At 37.3% G+C, this 20,450-nt stretch overlaps 1 protein-coding gene across 9 annotated transcripts in view; it reads right to left on the bottom strand.

Annotated features, from left to right (window-relative positions):
- The window catches only part of VPS13B (vacuolar protein sorting 13 homolog B), a 921,736-nt gene that overhangs the window by 78,399 nt on the left and 822,887 nt on the right, over nt 1-20,450 (bottom strand). For all 9 annotated transcript variants that reach the window (XM_038388370.2, XM_038388367.2, XM_038388371.2 and 6 more), the window contains exons 41-43: nt 14,461-14,642; nt 12,161-12,510; nt 4,926-5,087 (exon numbers count right to left, since the gene is read on the bottom strand). In XM_038388370.2, the coding sequence (XP_038244298.1) occupies nt 4,926-5,087; nt 12,161-12,510; nt 14,461-14,642 (694 nt within the window). The remainder of the gene's footprint in view (nt 1-4,925; nt 5,088-12,160; nt 12,511-14,460; nt 14,643-20,450) is intronic.

Genomic DNA, 20,450 nt, shown 5'->3' on the forward strand with positions numbered 1-20,450 from the left:
CTGGAGCATTTTCTGCCAGGTTGGAGGGGTGGTGCTAGCTGGGCCTGGTATAGTCCATTAACCCCTTCCATCCCAGTGTGGGGTTTGTATAGAATGACAAAATGGCAGATGAAATTCAGTGTTGATAAGTGCAAAGTAATGCACATTAGAAAAAGTAATCCCAACTTTACATGCAAAATGATGGGGTTTAAATTAGCTAATACCACTCAAGGAAGAAATTTTGGAGTCATTGTGGATAGTTCCCTGAAACACACACTCAACATGCAGCAGCAGTCAAAAAAGCTAACAGAATGTTAGAAACCATTACGAAAGGGATACAAAATAGGACAGAAAATATCATAATATTACTATATAAATTCATAGTATGCCCACACCTTGAATACTGTGTGCAGTTCTGGTCTTCCAATCTCAAAAAAAAAAAGATATATTAGAATTAGAAAAAGTACAGAGAAGGGCAACAACAATGATTAGTTATATGGAAAAGCTTCCATATGAGGAGAAATTAAAAAGACTGGGACTGTTCAGATTACAAAAAACGATGACTAGGGAGGACATGACAGAGGTCTATAAAAGCATGACTGGTGTGGAAAAAGTGAATAAGGAAGCATTATTTACCCCTTCACATAACACAAAAATCAGGATCACCCAATGAAATTAACAGCCAACAAGTTTTAAAACAAACAAAAGGAAGTGCTTCTTCACACAACACATAGTCATGGGATGTCATGAAGGTCAAAAGTATAACTTGATTCAAAAAGGATTTGGCTAAGTTCATGGAGGATAGGTCCATCAATAGCTGTTAGCTGTCAGAGACACAACCCCGTGCTCCAAGTTCCATAAATCTCCAACTGCCAGAAGTGCAACTGGATGACAGCGGTTGGACCACTCAAAATTGCACTGTTCTGTTCTTTCTCTGTGAAGCATTTGGCACTGGCCACTACCAGAAGACAGATTACTGGGCTAGACTGGTCTGACCCAGTATGACCGTTTTTATGAGTTCTGGACTTCCCCAAAGTCAGAGAGGGTCAATACATTTGGGAATGCCTTGGACCCAAGAAAGGTCAAGAACTCATGAAATTTGAAGAAAATGACTGGCTGGAGCCCAGACATAAGATTTTCCAATGAAATATTTATTAACCAAGTTAGAAAGGCTTGTAGGAATCAGAGAGTAAACTGAAGGGCAGAGGAAGAGAAGTATTAGGTTGACTGAAATGTAGAGGGATTGGATGAGGAGAAGAAATGGAGAGGAGGAAGGATTTCTCAGAATGTTTGGATACATTAAGATAAGCTTGCTTACTTATCAAGGCCAAACCTTTTGAGAGTAATCACCAATAACTGATAATCTGAAATGCCATACCAATGCATTTTTATATTAAAAGGTTAAATAACTTAACTATAATCCACTGTAGCACCCTTAATCCAGTAACATTCATTCAGAACTAAAATGAAACACTTGCAATGTTTTATCTATATGCCTCTATATTAAACAACATGTATTATACAGTTATTTCGTTTATTTTTGTTCAATATTTTGACTAGCCAATTACAATACCTCTTCCTAGTTTTAATTAGTAAAAGAAAAATGGGGAATTTTATTGGTATGAATGTAAAAGAAATACAATCCTTTTAAAACTATTTATTTTCATTTAACTGAACTGCCTTGCCATATTAAAAAAACATTTTTACAAAGGTTAAATAAAGTATTTCATGGCAACCGCTGCTGCTTAGTGCCTGTGTAACAAGAAATATGAGCCAGCCAAAGTTGTGCAAGTTGGTTTTCTTTCCCAATAAGAGAATGTGGTATCTAAGACCTTGTCCTAACTCATTTTATCCCCAAGTGTAAGTCAAGTATGAACTAATGCCTGGAGGGAAGTCCCTGACTCCAAAAGTATGGATTATTTCATATTTATCTTACAATCTGCTCTCAGAGTTCTTAAAATTCACTAACTTGGCAAGTCAGGAATTATCATGAGAAATGAAATAATTTCATAACTATGAAGTCATCTAGCATTCCATGAATCTGACACTCACAGGGCTTGTCCAGGCTTGGGCATTATTCTGATCTTTAAATAATAGGTTGTTCAATATCCAGTTCAGCCTGGAACAATTAGAAAAGTGCCACAACATTACAGGCACAACATGAAGCCTTAATCAAGTTGCTGTTTTCTTTACAAACAGACTTGAGTTAATATCTCACTTAAAAAAACATTTTACACATGATGACATTTGCAATATTCTTAATAAACATGGTTTGCGTGACCTAAAATGTCAAAATATTATTATGTTGACAGTTAAGATGAACCATCTTTCTAATGCAAATGGCATCTACAATGATTCCTATCTAAAATTAATCATATGATCTAAACTTACATTTGGATGCAAAGGTTCTGAAAGAAAATTAGCTTATAACTGAATAGTGTATGAAAAACCTGTGCTTCCATCATCATCAGTGAAGCTGCCTCAGTCCCCAGTTTCAATCCCTAAATTTGCTGTCATGGGAAAGGCAGTGAAAATGTTAACAGAACAATAACATTCCAGAGACTATTGCAGCAGGTTGAAATAGGTTCAGCATAACAATCTAGTGTCAGCCCAGGAAGTGCTAAAAGCCTCTAAAATTTGGTGCCACCCTTGTATTTTTGAGCACTAGCTCAAAGAACTAGGGATTGCTGTCCTGTTCTTACATTAACCCTGCTCTCCTCAGTGAGATCTCTAGCTCCATCTTGGTCTGCTTTTCCTTGTCCCTCTTCTTCAAGGCCTGCCTTTTCTTTCCATTCCCTTTCCTTCTGCTAGCTGTGCATTGTTTCTTACTCACATGTAGCTGGTGTACAATGCAGTCCCTCACCTAAGGTGGCTGGCAGAACTACAGAAGATAAATGTTAAGCCCTGCCTGGCTTTCTCTCCAAAATGTTGCCTCTCAAACTGCAGATTTTGGGTGTCTGTTGGTTAATAATTTAATGTACTTTAATTAAATCTTGAAGTAATCTAATTTCTTAGGATCCAGTTCTGCCATCTGCACTCAGGTTGCGTAGTACCTTACTCCACAAGTAGACTAATTGAAAACTATGGGATTACCCACAAAACAAGCTACTACTCAGTGTGAGGCTAGAAGAATTTGACCCTTAGATTGTAAACTCTCTGGGGAAAGGACCATGCCAACCTATGTGTTTGTAAATATCCTAGCATAACACAGCCCTGATCTTGATTATTACTGTGTAGACCTTCAGAATTTTGAAGATGTTGGCTTTATGGTTAGCCACACACTGTAATAGAAAATTCCCCACTCTGTGCCTATTCCTGCTCTCAATGAAGTCAATGGCAAAACTCCCATTGTCTTCACTGATGAAGAGTTGGGGCTTTAATGTTGCCATTATTTACCAAACATCATTCTGTTAACTCAAAAAGGATTTGCATATGGGCACCAGCTAGGACAACTATTTTTCACAATGTCCCCCCTTTCTCTTGGTATTTATATCCACCCCTCAAAATAAATAAACCAAACCAAACCAAACCTCTGGCCTCTGCCACAGGTGTTGAAAGAAGGAAATTGTATAGCAACAACAGCAGCTAATAGGAGGATGAGAGACAAAGTAGATCCTGTTGTACATAGTCCTGTATTGGAAGTTGTCCAAGGTAACAAAGGTGCTGCTCTGCTCATTATATATAATTGTTTATAAAAATAAGCACAAGTTAAAGATAGAAAGACTAGTACCAACTGGATTGTTCACGTTAAAAAAATGCAATGAGGGGTCTTCAAGGTTCCTGATAATGTCATAGATTGGCATGCCAATGATCTGAAAGATTCTAGAAATGGGAGGAAATGTTCATAATTGAAATGATCAAATTGTGTTTTGTCTGGTTGATTTTAATGGCCAATTAGAAAAACGAAACAGAATTTGTGGTGCACGGTGGCAGGGTTCGCATGGCCACTTCGTGCATGGCAGGCTAGAGCACTAGATTTATATCCGGCTTGCTGCACATTAACAGACCAGATAGAAAAGCTCTAACATTATTTTATTCATTGCTGGGCCCAAGATATCCTCTTATTAGCACAACAGGCCTCTCCCCCACGTTAATATATGCCTATACAATCTCCAACATCTTTGAAGGTTAATTCAGCCTTGAAATCAATAGCTGTTAGCCAATATTCTGCTGATTGGAGTGGCATCTGCAACAACTTACTCTAGGGCTCAGTTTGGTCCACAAAAGTTACAAAGTCAATGTAAGATATGCTTGTGTTGCACACGCACTGACTGTCACTTCAGCAAAAGTGACAGTCAGTTTGCCACTTACATCTGTTTCCTAATCAACATAAACCTTATCACCTCTGAATTTGACTTATAGATCTCAGCCACATCTATTATAATTGCCTCCCTAAACATTACCTTCTCTTACACATCAAGATTGACATTTTCAAGTTGCCCAAGGGAATTAGGCACCCAGTTTCCACTGAATTTCTCTTTGGTTTCTTTAAAAATCCGAGCCCAGATGTTTGGCTCCAGAAATACAGATTGACAAACAAGGTAGAAATAGGCTTTTTAATGATATATGGCCTCCTCTCAGGAAGAGTTGTGTGAACACCACATGAAGAACAGATCACAAAACTATGCACTGAGAAAATCAATTTTAAGAACCTGGTAAATTAATTTTTTTGCTTTGGTTCAGAAGCTTGAATTTTTATGAACATGATTTTTCTTTGGGAAGGGTGTGTGCATGTCCAGTTTCAAATCTGAATCACGTGTAAACACTTCTGGATTTCCTCATCCCTTTATTTATCTCTTATGTCTGATGTAGCTTCACCATGAGGCTCCTGATGGAATTGGAAAGCTAAAGATAGCTGAGCACATGAATAAAAACATAGAATCAATGAATAAAACCCCCATCCAATTTTAACAATTGCTGCATTTGTAATGCTGTTTCTGACATACCTGTGGGGACTTGTGAGAGCGCCAGCTGTACTGGTGACTGTGGAGGCTAGCCAGCAAAACATTTTCGTCAGTATCCACCTGGCCAAACCGCAATGTCTCCTGTGTGTCATTACAGATCACAAAATGGCTAAAGACCAACTCCTCTGCCTCCGGGCATTGGTTCTGAAAGAAAAAGAATATGAAAGCCAACAACCATCAGCTTAATTGCAAGATGTTTGGCAGCTGTCTGCCCAGTGGCGATAGTTACAACACAGAAATGCTGTAAGATCTGTTGTCATTAGCTTCGGTTACAAAGTATTCTATATTGCCAGCATAAGCACAAACAAGTGCCGGGGTCTAAAATGTGTGTCCCAAGAATGTATTTTGATTTTTGCTCTTCTACTGTAAATCATAACCATTCAAAGCTAGAAGGAAAATGAAGTCTCCCAACTTTTAGAAATGACTAGTGCAAAATTAACATATGCTGGAAATAATGTGTTCTGTGGTGCAGATATGCATTAGAGGTTGAATATAAAGCAATGCTTTTGTTCCTCCAAGCTTGATAAAGATCTGCAAGGCCAACAGGGCACATGTCCTGCTCCCCAGATTCTTCTTTTACTTTGAAATGCTGCTGTGGAACTTTCTGGAGCAAATCTTTCCTCCCAGAAGGCTTTATCTTGTGATGCTGCAACACTTCAAAGTAGCAGGACAGCTAGGGCTGCAACTTGGGGACTAGTTCTACAAATCCACAGGGCTTTTTTGAAAATACATCATGCAATTTTAATGGCTCAACATGCAAAATATTAAACTGCCTAATCCATTTTCATAACATCATTTTAACTTGGTAGAAATATTCCCTGCTCAATGTAGCAGTCCCTCCCCCACTCTTTGTATCTGGATCCTTTTCAGTTCTGAGGTATCACAGCAGAGCAAAGAGCATTCTGGGCATCTTTCCACCACTTATTGTATTTGCATGATGGGACTCCATGACAGTCAATATAAATTATTAGGCCACAGGGTTTTACTCGCGCCTACAGGCACAAACTGCAATCTCCTGCACCAGGAGAGGCATTCACTGCCTCAGGAGAATTGAAGGCAATACTGCAGGCCTCCCCTAGGGAGGGTTTTGTCAGGATGGAGCCCCTGAAAAGTATACTCAGAGGTTGCATAGCAACTCTGCCAATGGAAACTGTTTGGGGGATGTGATGAGTACCATAGCCTTCCCACTCCCTCCTATACCCTCACACACTTTCTGGGGGGCTCTCACAATTATGCCAAATTGGTCCCTTGTACAGGTTGCAAGTGGCTGGTGCCACTGTCTTTTTGCAGGTGAACTTTCTGCAACTGGGATCCTGGAGCTTGAGACTGATCAGGGCACATTGTTTAGCTCAGCTGAAACAAGGTGTCACTTAACTAAGTAACCTTTCACCCCTTAAATGGCAGGTTTCTGTAACACAGTGCTCTCAAACATTTTCACAGAGAAATCATCTCACAAATTCCTCTCCTGCACCCCCATCACTATTGTGCCAACTCTCTCCTTTTCCACTTGCTATCACATAACACCCTTGTGGCAAATGGAGCAGTTTACATGAGGAAGTAATACTAGAATACTATTTATGCAATTTTATGTATATAGCATATATAAATTATCACATTATTTACTTTTGGTTTTCATTTATTTTCCACCCATCTTTCCCTGCACATGCGTCTCTATCATTGTTCTTTTCTTCTCTCTCTCTCTGTTGCTTGGTTGCCTTTTCCCCTCAACATATTGTCCAGTTGCTCCATTTCCATCTCTCCTTCCTAGGATATTTTTCTCCAGCTGGAAGGCAGCTCCAGGTTCACAGGTAGCTTCAGTCTTTGAGAGCTACTTCTATTTCCTCTACTCCCCGTCTTATGTAGCGGAGTTCCCTCCCTAGTAGAAAAAGTGAGGTTGGCTCCTACTATAGCTACTTTCACAAGCTTCCCAAGATCTCTGACAACGATGTGTCTGGAAACCTGAAAAAGCATCTGGAAGCAAGGAAGAGAGCCAGGAACATATGACCAGATAGCTCTCTACAGACCACTAACGGTCCATGAACACAGTTTGGTACCTTCTATTGTCACAATAGTAAGAAAAACACTGTGGGACAGATTCTCATAAAGTTAGGTGTGCAAGATGTGTGCCAAATTTAAATTTAAATTATGCCAAATTGTGCCCTTGGATGTGAGTGCCTGGCTATTATTGAATTCAGTGTGAGCTTTGTATGCAAATCAAAAGGTAAAATTTAGCCCCATGGTGACTGCATGCACAATTTAGGTAACTTAGCATGAAAATGACTAATTAAGTATATTTGTGTACTAATTAAGTGTATTATCTGGTTTGTGAGAGCAATTAAGTGTGTAACTGGACACCTAACTTCTGAAAATCTGGCCCTTTGTCATGAATTTCTCTTCATTATGTTGCATATCTTCCGTGAAAAGTTAGTCAACTAAGCTAACATTAGTCAAAGTCTCTCTTTTTGTAAGGAGTAAAACTCATTATAGAGCATTTGTATTCATTGTATTCAGTAGCTGATCTGGGTATACTAGATACTGACATATACAGTGCCACTTCAGAGAGCAGTTTATTTTGGCATTCTCTAGTGATGGATCTATGACGTCTCACTCTCAAACTGCCATACCCTTATATCTACCACAAACAGCTTTATGAAATGTTCTTTTTTAAAGAGAGGATTTAAAATCTAAGGAACTCAGTAGGTTATTTGAGTCAAACTTAGATCAGACCTTAGTGAATTTAATACAACGCTTTCCCCCCCAAGGAAACAGCCACTGGATTTGTCTTCTTGATTCTGCAGCCAGAAAGCCTGAAACAACAGCACCACAAGGAGTTTGAGCTTCATTCTTCTTAATGGAGTATTAATATTAAACCCATGAAGAGTAACTTCATGCATTTACTGATGTGCAAAAATAATTCAATAGGCCAAGCCTAATTTTAATTTTGCACCAGTGCATATGTACAATTAACGATTGGCACCTGGGGCAACAAGATCAGATTTAAGATGCCAGAATAAATGCTTTACAGGCTATGGGATTGCACTCCTTGGGTGTGTGACCCTGATCTAACATTGTGTATATGTATCTAAAGTCCACATATGGCTTCCATCAATGTAGTATCTGAGTCCTCCCCCACCACAGTTTTCAATGTATTCATCCTCACAACATTGCTGTGAGGTAGGGAAGTGTTATTATTCCATTTTATCATAGGCTACTGAGGCTCAGTGACTTGCCTGAAGTCACACAGGAAGTCTGTGTGGAGCAGGGAACTGAACCCTGTCTTTCCCAAATCCAGGCTAGTGCCCTAACCATCAGATCATCCTTCCTCTTATTTATCGCCAAGGACAGTATGCAGCATTGTTCCATCAGAGTATACTAACAGCACTAATCACATTTACCGTCAAATACTGAAAGCAGTTACTAGCATTATATGCTTGAAGTGCTATCAGCATCTATTGTCTTTAGCAGCAGTGTTTTTAAGACTTAGATACAAGGAGTATTTTAAGCCCTAGGTCATACTGGATTCTATTCACATAACTTGGGTCACAGGGCCCCCCAAAGAGGAAAGTTTACCTGAAAGGAAGTTACAGTGGCACAAGATATGAGTCACCTGCTGGAGGAGTAGGGCTTAGAGGTGATGCCCCAAAGGAAAACAAAACCAATCAGCGAAAAGGGGATGTCAAGAATGACTTGTGGATGTGCTAATTCTGCACATCAGTCATGGAGCCTCTGCTGGTGGGGTTCCTCCATATCTCACATTATTTATGAAAGATCTCTTTCTCCAGCAGAACACTGGCTGCTCTCCCTTGATGTTAGCACCCTCTGAGGCACAGTGGGTGAATTTAGTCCCGAAGCTGCTGCTAATGTCTAGTAGTAGAAATGTCTGGGGTGGGAGGCCTCTGAAAGGGAGAAAAGAGGCAAAAGGAGGAGAGGAAGAAGTGTAGACTGGCAAAGGGGAGGATAGGAATAATAGTTAAAGGGGAGGATCTCATCACCAGACACAAAGAAAGAAAAACAAAAATTGGGGCACTGTGCAGGAATCATGTCAGCAGAGGACTGGATGGCCACTAAAGGAGCTGCAAACAAAAAACATGCCCAAGACTGGGTTAGGGAAAAATGCTCTCTTGAATCAAAATAACAATCAAAGGAATTGACAAAAGATCAACACCCTGAACTGGGTAGGACAAAGGTCAGTTCCTGCGGGACAACTCCCTGCCCTCTCTAGTCTGTTCCTAGGCCTTTCTTTTCCTTCAGGGAGGCCTGGAAAGTCTCTCTTGTTCACAGGCTTTTAAATAATTTGTTAACTCAATTCAGAGAGGAAACCCCCTTCTCTATATATTGCTGGTCCTCAAGCTTTCCCTGGTCTCAGGACTCTGTGCTCATTTGAATGACCATAGACAGAAAGATCTTCCAGCTCATAGTTATTTCAAAGCAGTGTTGGGTTTGGGAATGAATCATAAACAAGTCGGCCCTGTACATGAGGTTATCTTCTGAGGTTTTTGCAAGCTACTGTATAGTGTGGAAGATTTTTGCATATATTACTTAATATGGCTGTTCCGATAAAAGGACTTTAGTAATTTCACATATCCTTTCCCAACTGTTTCTCTAAGACAGAACAGCAACCTTTGATGACTGTTACAATCAAAATCTAAGGTATGAGGTGCCTGCTGCATTTTGATATTATCAACTGGAATTTAAATAGCAGCTATATGCATGTTTTCCATAAACATTCCTTCTTCCAATCCTTGTAGCAGAGATACAAATGTATCACAGATACAAGGAAGCTGCTGTGATCACAGATATTTGCCTGACTGGAAGATATCTTGGAAATCAGACTGAGTTTTCTTAATGAACTGGGATCAATCTGCTAGTGACAGAAAGGTTAAGCACCATATGGCCTTAAGGGAAAAAAATGAATTGGTTTCCTGATCTTTAAAAAGTGATGTTTAATAAATTCTAAGGGGTTCAGAAAAACATTTCGGTCACAAAGGGGATGTTTACATTTTTCTAAAATATACGCCCATACTACGTACTTGGTGAGCTATTTTATCAACTGACCCTTTGCCTATGGAATTCAGTGAAACACTAATTATTTAAAACAATTTGGAAAGGTTTAAATGTTCAAATACAGTAAAAAACATTGCATCATTATTCAAGTGAAGCATGCATTTTCTGTTTCAGCATATACTCTATTATTAAATAATATCTCCTTAATGTTCCCTATACATTAATTTTAAATTTAAAACCTTATTTACTTTAGCTTTGCATTCAGTTGTGCATTAGATTGTTACAGCTTGTATTTGAACAGGCATTTCATATTATAAAAGATTAAACAATGAAACACAAAGTTAATAAGGGAAATTGTTTTTTAAAAAAGAGCTAATCCCCCTCCAGTTTTCAGCATGTGACCTAGAAGTATAAAGCAAAATATGTGCTTGGTGTTTTCTAGGCCTAATCTATTTTTAAAACTTTCATCATTACTAAATCAATCCACATCTAGGAAACAAAGACATTGACGAAGGCTTCTGTTAAACTTGAACTCTTAACCTAAAGGTGCAAGGCCAAATTGCTTCATGCTTCATCTGTCTGTCCCATCCACACGGAATATAAAATTATTTGTGCCATATATTAATCCAGTAAAATATATGTGGAGAATTATTTTTCCTGCTTATTAAATAAATGTTTTTTTGTTGGCAGCATTTTCTCTGTACTCGATGAGAACACTGTACATCAAACAATACGTACAATTGGGAAATTCATTTTTCCCCCTTGTGGAGGTAAAACCACATACGTAACAGCTTGGTAGCAATTTATTTAATAAGCAGTTTTCAACCCACTTCTGTGTCAAATGCCCCCTAATTTCAAAGTAGTGCAAGTTTTTAATCTAGAATACTTAGGGCTAGATACCCACCACATCAGAACATGGTGGCAAGTACCCTTGACATGAGAGGAAACGAGAAAATTACAGCAACAATTACAGAAGTATATCCTACTGTGGATCATGTTAACATTGCCAAAGCCATGTATAAATCAGAACCAACTATTCATAGAATGTACCTGTCAGCAATATACTATGCGACATATGGCTCTACTTAATCAAATATACAAGTCCATTTTTTCAACTTAGAATATTCCTTCAAGGCACTGTGTAGTCAGTCAGCCATTTACATTCTGATGTGGTTTAAAACATTTAAATATTTAGGCACCATATTTTATTTAGATATATAACTGTGTCTGAGAGACTTTTTTATCCTAAGAGGAAACTAATCATTCTGAAGGTTATGTTGCAGTAGTTGCCACACATATCTTAGATGAGGCTCTGTTTCTAAGACAGAAATATTCTGGGCTTAACTGGGCTAACAAGGACTCTTGTATTTTTTCATGTTTGTTTTTTATTAAATGCATTGTTCAAAATATGACAAAAGACAGAAATTGTGCTACAAAGATCTTTGTTCACAGTGATATTTGAACCAGCTGTAAAGATTTAAATCACACTAGCTCTTGTTTTATGAATGTCCTTTTGCAACAAGCAAACCATGGGTGCCCTTAAAAAAGAAATTTTTATATAAAACTGATGTTTTATCTTTTTTTTTACTTTGCTATTGTAGTGCCATTACAGATAATTAATTCATAAGGAACATATTGGTCTTTAGGCAGATAAAGAAAATTATTTGCCTTCAGGGCTGTATTGAGGTGAGAGCATTATAGACCTTTGAAAGGTCACTGCAGAAGCAATGTTCTTTGCACCAGAATTGGTCTTGCCCATTAATGCTGCATATACAGAATGTAATGTGACACTAGTACTGAACTTCAATAAGAATAAAAGCAGTAGCTGTTGGAAACAAAATGTCATACTAAGAATGAACTAGTCTTGCATATCATACATCATTCACTTTTTAATATATTAACTGAATATTTTGTATTTCAGAGATGCACTGGGTTAGATTCTGATCACAGTTATACCAGTATAAATCACTGACATTCCACTGAAGTTCAAGCAGTTAGTCTGGATTTACTCAAGTGTAACAGAGCAGAATGTGGTCCATTATCTCCTAATTTTCACGGCTGTGTTTGAATTAATGTTCGATACTAGAAAGACTTCTACTGTAAGTGTTTTACATCTTTGTCTATTGTTAATAAATTTAGTTAGCAACAACTTTGATTTAAGTGAATCCAAATAGCCAGAATGTAACCTCTTTCATGCTACCATATTTGCATACCTGTTGCCACGCCTGAAATGCTGTATTCAGAGAATGAACTGCATGCTGCCCAAAGTTTACGAATATAGGGTCCACCATCACAGTGCAGTCCAGCAACTTTTCTGTTGCACTGCTAGAAATGGCAATCTGCCCACAGATTTTGAAAGGCTTCACGATATTCTGCATAGTAACATTTCGGCACTCCAAAAGTTTACAGTCAGCCCATGTAGAAAACTGGATCTCCTTGAAGACTGATTCATCACTCCACTGCCGAAGATATGTGTGGGGCTCTTTGAAGGAAACGATCATGTATTCCAGTTCAGATGGAACATTTTTATCAGAGGTAAATGGTTGAAGGAACCTTGGTGGTGCTGTTAAATTAAAAAATGGATAAAATTAAAATAGGATATCAATAATGCAGTCAAGCTTCAAGAACATTTGTGCTTTCCCAAATTATTTTTTTATTTGGAGGAACTTTTCATCTGGCCCAAATATGTAAAATACATAGGATAGCTTAAATGTCTGAAATTTAAAATTATTGGCGATAGTGTATAGTATTTATTAAACAAAAATACAACTATAATTAATATAACCTTATACACTGCAAACAAAATGTACATAAAAATAAAATCCATCCAGATATATCCATAAACTTAAGCAACCAAAGAACCTTATACATGTTATCCTTGTTCCTAGCTCTGTCTTTCACTTTTTGCCTGTTAAATCCAATGTTAGGCACCATTCCTGCAGTTTTGTGGAGTGCAAGAAGATTCCTGTACCAGCACACTACACAATGCAGAATTGGGGCCTTACATTGTAAACTTATTTGGAGTAGGGACCATATTGTTGTCAGTTCTGTGTGTGTAGGGGGAGTATGCATATAACATGCCATACACATTTATGAGCCAGTATAAATAATGAATATCAGTAACAGTCATACTTGTTGAACTGCCATTCTGCAGATTAACAGGTTTTATAATGAAATTTCTGTCCTTGCTCTGACTAGCAGAGTATTCAAAAACCACAAGTGTACCCTCCCTTTCAATAGCAACATAATCACTCAAAAACTTAAAACAAACCAAAACATAATCTTGAAACTCCAAGATTGAGAAATATATAACAAGGGTTTCATATGGTTCATTAAAGGCTTGATCCTGGCCCAGATTTAGCAAAGCACCTAAACACTTGTCTAATATTAAACATGTGAGTAGACATGTTGAATTTGTTATGATTTATGTCACCAGCACTATTCACATGCTCAAAATTAGCATATGCTTAAATGCTTTGCTGCACTGGAACGAAAATGCTCAGCCTTTTGCACAATCAAGCCCTATTATCTTTCAAAAATGTTCAAAAATTTAATGGATTCAGCAAGTTTTGTACTGTATTTGTACAGCACCTAGCGCAATAGACCCCAATACTGTCTGGGACTTTTAGGTGAAATAAAGATAACAGCATCAGCATAAACTTAATTGTTGCTGAAAAATGAAACAGCTGTGTTTGATTTTAATCTGATTCTTGCTTTTTCCATTATGTGTAATTCCACAGCTCCAGCAACTGGAATTGAAGTATAATAGCTCAAAAGTTTAAGTACTGTACAGGGCTAGCTGGTGTACAATTAACTTACTAGATTATACTAGCATTAATGTTAGTAAAATTTGATAATGGATATATTTTAATTTTGCAGAAAAATCCAGAACTACTAATGAAAAAGCAGTTCCTTTAAAGGTATCTTAGGTATTTGTTCATATTCCAAGGAAAGCATTGTTAGCCTTTGAAATCAGACACTCTAAAGATCTCTTGGAATGTATTTGACTTTAATGCAATGATAGAGAGCACTGAACAAAAACAGATTAATCTTTCTAAAAATTATCATAATTGGAACAACAATTATATCTGCAGTTCCTTTACCAAGGAATCCTTACTAAAGAGGTTGCAACATTGTCAAATATTTCAACAATAATGTAAATATGTTGGAAAGTTTAAAAGTTGAATTGGTTCTATAAGTTGGCTCGAGAGTGAACTGGCACCTGCTATCACTAGTCAGGGCTAAGAAAACTGAACTGATTCTACATACAATCACTCAATCCAAAGAGACAAAGTGAAGCTGGTCAGTCAGTCACACTATTTTTGGAATGTACTCTATCAATCGACACAGAACAGAAGTTGTGAGTTTGCACTGAAGTGTTTACCAATGGCCTTTCTTAGTAGTGATTTTTCATACTGTTTGCTGCCTGAATAAGAAACTGGAAATATAGAAGGCAAAATGATAGTAAATCATAATTAAATATTTTCATTATTATGAGTTAAGAGGTACGAACCTGTGCCCAGCTGATCAAGATGATGGCAGAGATGGAGTTCCAAATGAGCAAAATGGACAGAAACACCAAGTGAAGGCACAAACCAAGGAGTAAAACAGGAGTCAACCCTGGTACAGGCTGCTAATGCTGTAGGAGTCACAAGCTGATCGCATGCACTTTGTGAGCCAGCTTCACTTTCAGAGCTGTGGAAAATATACAATGAAGCAGTAGTTCAGAAATTCCAGGTCTTTATCACTTTATAACAGGATTTGAGCATTTGCTATGCTGTTTTTCTGACATAACCAAAATAACCATTTTATTTTATGTTTTACTGTTAATACTGGCCCAGGAAGGACAAGCAAGAGCTCTGTGTAAGCTCGAAAGCTTGTCTCTCTCACCTACAGAAGTTGGTTCAACAAAAGATATTACCTCACTCCCCTTGTCTCTCTAGTATCCTGGGACTGACATGGCTAAAACAACACTGCATACAATACTGGCATACAATTTATTTTCAAGCTGAATTCGGTAGGCAATATTTCAATCAATGAACTTTGTTATTACAATAGAGTGCATTCAATTTACTTACTGAAATATGTGAACAAAAAATTAAGAAATTAAACTTTTAGAAATTAATGAAAAATGGCAATTATGTTTTAATGTTTGTTAAAATGTACTGATCAACTGTGTTGACATTGCAAATGCCATAAGAAAGATTTGAAAACTCACTTTACCAAGACAAAAAAAGATTTTTTTAAAAGAAAGTACTCCATAATTTATATACTGTAGCTATGTTTTCCACATTTGAATCCCTCCCTGCAAGCCTTTCTTATTATCCTCTGCCACTGTATAGTCAGCATTTTAGAAAAATATGTCTTAGACAAACCTCTGTACTGTTATAAGCTCAGCATGGAGCCGTATAATATCTATTATGAAACAGTAACTGAACAATTTAAAAATGCCATCCCAGTTGAATTTTCTCTTGCTAATGACAATTCCTGACACTGCGAATATTTCCAAGACTTTTCCTGAAGTTCTCTTGAGAACAGCTGAAACTGCCTTGCAATCCTATAGGTTGCTAAGACATCATAGCAGTACAAATAAACTTTCTAATTTAAGCCAAATACATTTTAATGCGCCTCACTCCCACTACCTTAGCTATTTTGCAATTTTAGAGTTCTGGGGTTAAAAATCCCAGGTTTTGATTGAGTTTTTGTCCACAGTTAAATACTGGTTTTGTGTTCAATTTTAACCAAATATTAAATATATTATGCGAGCCTAAATTTAGTAAATAATGAAGACCTATAAAATTTGGAGCAGATTTGGATTAAAAATTCCAAAAATGTAACCAACATGCTTTGTACATTGAGGGCGAAATTTTCAGCCCTTCAATTTATCTTCAATTTCCACATGTGAATTTGCAAAATTATGCATAAATATATATGTGCCCATAATTTTCAGGTGCAAACACCTGTGTATCCACTTTAATTTCCTAATGTTTATGTCACACACATAGTAAATAACTAGCATGATATTTATCTTTAAAGAGCTTAAAGTAAACTTTAGGCTTGTGGACATGATGAATTTTTGGGATTCTGGGATTCATGAAAATGTTAGACTAACAAGTGCCATATATGTTTAACAGTAAACAACTCAAGATGTGTTCATTATCAAAGGAAAAATACAGGTGTGATGTGATGCACAGAGATAGTGAGGGAGAGATCTGCTACTGGATTTATAGAGAGACAAGGTGGAGAAGGTAATATCTTTTATTGGACCGACTTCTGTAAGTGAGAGAGACAAGCTTTCGAGCTACACAGAGCTCTGACTCAGGTCTGGAAGCCCAGCTCTCTGTAACTCGAAAGCCAGTCTCTCTCACCTACAGAAGTTGGTCCAATAAAAGATATTACCTCAGCCACCATGTCTTTCTAATATCCTGGGCCTGACACAGCTACAACATCACTAGATTTATAGGTGATTTCCTATGCTTCCTTTTCCCTCTTCCACTTGTCCCTTATTACTTTGAAAATGGCCAAAGTCATAGGCCATCCATCATTGCCACTTCCATTGCCTATTTTTATAATTCTCTCTACAGTACAGCTGATCTCTGCCATGCCAATTGGTATCTCTGGAAATAAATAATTCTTTGAGATAGCTTGGGCTAATGGATAGGGAATTGGACTGGGAGATCTATGTTCTAATCTTGGGTCTGCCATGCAAACACAATGCCTCCATATCCGCATATGTAAGACAGAAACAATTAGACTTTACTCTCCTTTGTAAAGTATTTAGAGATATACAGATGAAACACATTATGCAAGAACTAATTATAAGAACTAGTTAATACTTAGTACTGCCATGAGTGCAGGGGACTGGACTAGATGACCTTTCAATGTCCCTTCCAGTCCTACGATCCTATGTTTATTGTAGTAGTCTCAAGGAGGGATTGGCAAAGCTTAAAAAATAACCAATCCCGATAACCACCCGAAATTCAAAGGGTTATCTGGATCATTGAGTGCTTTTCAGTATGCAAAACAGTTAGTAATCTCAGAAGATCTGGCAATACTGTAAGAGCAACTTTTCCCATGATATTTTAGCACTTCCTGTTCTGTTTAGAGACAGAGACACAAAAAAAAATGAAAAAGAGAAGTCGGGGGAAAAAAAGGTTAATCTAACTTTTTAGAACTTTAACAAAGATTTAATTTTAGTTTTTTCTTTGAGTCAACTTTTAATTTATCCAAATCGAATAATTTATCCCTGTTCACAGTAACCTCCCAGAAATGCACTCTCCAAAGTAATTACTCACGGTCATAAAAACCAGAGCAAAGTAGTATGAAGCCGTTAAGAGTATCTCAGATTTTCTTTAAACTCAAACATTCTTCTTTTCAGAAACCATTGTACCAGACTCTCAGTTTTTCTTTCCTCATTTATTATTACTAGGATATTTTCATAAAAAACAAACTCCTTGTTTCTTCAGACTTAATATAATCTGCTTCTTACCTATTTTTATTTACAGAGTCCTAGGTTGCTAGGGCCTTTATTTCCCACCCCTAATCATAATAATGATTGTGGGGCAGCATGACATGGTTGATGTAGGAGGACATGTGTCAGAAACTTCACACCTAGAAACTAATTTAAGGCATTTATCCATACTTTACTGTGATCTCCTTGCTCTACAAACAATATACCAGGTAGGTATAATAGCTGGGCACTCAAAATGTCAGGCACTCAAAAAAATCTTTAAAGACTCTAAACTACTTTCATTTATTCATGTGGAGAAATCTTAGTATGAAAAAGGACCACCATATCACTGGTTCCTGAACCAACTGCTGAGACCAACTCCAAGAGAAACTTGAAATAGCAAACCGCACCACTTACAAAATGCTTGATGCAATTAAGTCCAGTAATCTAGAGTTAAATAGAAAGCTTGAGTAGAACTATGCTTTTTCTGCAACAAAATGAGCATAAAATTGTTGCACATGTTAGTGAAGCTGAGTATCTTTCCTGGTAGGGGAGGAAGGGGAGAAACGGGAGAACAGAGGTAACATAGAACATAAGAACGGCCATACTAGGTCAGACCAAAGGTCCATCTAGCCCAGTATCCTGTCTTCCCACAATGGCCAATGCCAGGTGCTTCAGAAGGAATGAACAGAACAGGTAATCATCAAGTGATCTGTCCCGTGTCACCCATTCCCAGCTTCTGGCAAAAAGAGGCTAGGGACACCATCCCTGCTCATCCTGGCTAATAGCCATTGGTGGACCTATTCTCCATTAATTTATTTAGGGCTTTTTTTAAACACTGTTAGTATCTTGGCCTTCACAATGCAGAGGTTAATTTTAAGCTCCTGAAGGGGGCCTCATGCTATTCAGAAAAAATCAGTATCCCCTGAAAATCATTTGAGGCAAAAGAAAATTAGGATTCTTTGTTTATTTCTTTCACATATAAAGAGTTTCTGGGGTTCTTCATTTTCATAACTGTTTGGTCATGGCTGGGGAAATGATACTATTCTGAATAAGAGAGTCCATTGTTCTTATTCCCAGAAACCACTTCCAGGGTCACTACTTCCCATATTGGTATTCAAAATAATAAGTACAGTAAAGGAGTCAGCATTAAACAAATATCAATATTTGCTAACTGTTACTTCAGTGGCATCTGGGATACCACAATATCACCCCATTCAGAAAACAAAAAAACTGCAGTCTTTCAGATACCATTTTGTGGTAACGCCACTAGTAAATATTTATTTTTAAAAGGAGACCACAGTACTTAGAACTAATTTAGAGCTTTTCCTATTCAAATAGCTTGATATATTGTGATTGCAATCAGATTCTTTGTCTGACCAGACTTCAGATTGACCTTCAACCTTGCTTTAGTCTCAAAGTGCAAGCAATGAGAATTTGAGCCCTGAATTTTCTATCTTTCATTCTACGGCCCAATATATGTCATATACAGTCTGGTAATAAAACAGAATTATTTGATAGTCCAGAAAGACTCCTTCTGTTGAGTCCTGTTGAAGCAAAAGCAGGTGTTTTGACTTTGCAGAAGTATATTAAATAAGCCCCTGATTGTAATAACAAACAATTTGGATTCACAAACATACAATAGTAGGCAAGATTCTCTGGCTTGCTCCAAAGGCACAAAAGTAGCAGAGACTGTCTGCAACTTCCCTGCTACTAATAAAAAACAGTTAGCTTATACAGTTCCAAATATGGCATGGTATATTGAGGTGTGATTGTACTGGAAAACAGAGCAACAGAAACAGAGAAACTATAAGTACAAACAAAATTGAATCTAATATTGCAGAATGATTTCCAAAGATTCACATGAAGTGTCAGAGTCTATAAAATGGACAACTTCTACAATACAGATAAGATATATTCAAAACTTATAATTTCACATTTTACAAACCCAGAAATGCTCTGGCTAAATGTGTGATGACTGGGAACAATGACTAATCATGACCTGCATTATTCCTACTATTCCAACAGTGGAATTCTTTAAAGCAAAACTGCCATTTGTGACAAATTGTGATAAGGAAAAATATCTACCAGGAGAAGAAGGAGACCACTTAACTCATTTCATTTATGATCCAAATAATGTTTTGAACACAGGTCTCTAGAGGTCTAAGTCCACTACATCAAACTAGTTTGAATCTAACCCAAAACAATTAACTAAAAACCAATTGTGATTTCCCATATGACTTTTTAAAAAAGTAGATGTCAAAGGCATATTGCAATTTGTTTGCACTTGTTTTATGATATCTTAGATATGAAGATGTTTCTGCTAAGGCATTTTCCATTTTTAAGAATACAATTTGTAATATGTCAATAATTATAGAAATGCTGTTATTCAGTGCATAAAATATATGCAACAGCCTTTAAAGCCTTTACTATGATAACCAGTATGAACAGAAATTCATGGAGCCCCATACCCCCCCCAGTCTTTTTCTACTTAGGCCTAGTACAATATCTTGAAGTCTCTGTAATGAGAGCTTTCCATCCCTGCCCCATGAAACCTTTACCTACAAAGGTAATTTATTCTTGGGTAAGAACATAATTCTGCTCCTATACCATCTTATTTTAGGACTGCTCATAAACTGCAATTGACAATTATCCCATATTACATGGGAGTGTTTCTGCTGTGGACTATCTACTAAAGACTTTAAAGACCACTACACTTATTTCACACAGGACTTCAAACTGGATTTGAACAATGAATGACCTTACAAGTGAAATAAGAGTTATTTATAAATTAAGCCACCGAGCCCCTAGATTATCCATTTCTGTATTATTAATCACTCCCTAATCAATTTTGCAAATAGTGAGTATGCCATGGATTTTGGACAATACCATCTTTGGATAGCATAATAGCCATCATGGCCAACATTACCAAAGCCTGTCGTCTACTACTCAGCATGTCAGCTGAATCCATATCTTCCCACAAAACCTGCAGTTTTCTTGTCACCAAATAAGATGAGACACATAAGTTTCACCCTTTATTTCCATGTTAGGAA

Source organism: Dermochelys coriacea, chromosome 2, assembly GCF_009764565.3.
Source record: "Dermochelys coriacea isolate rDerCor1 chromosome 2, rDerCor1.pri.v4, whole genome shotgun sequence".
NCBI classification, from domain to species: Eukaryota; Metazoa; Chordata; order Testudines; family Dermochelyidae; genus Dermochelys; species Dermochelys coriacea.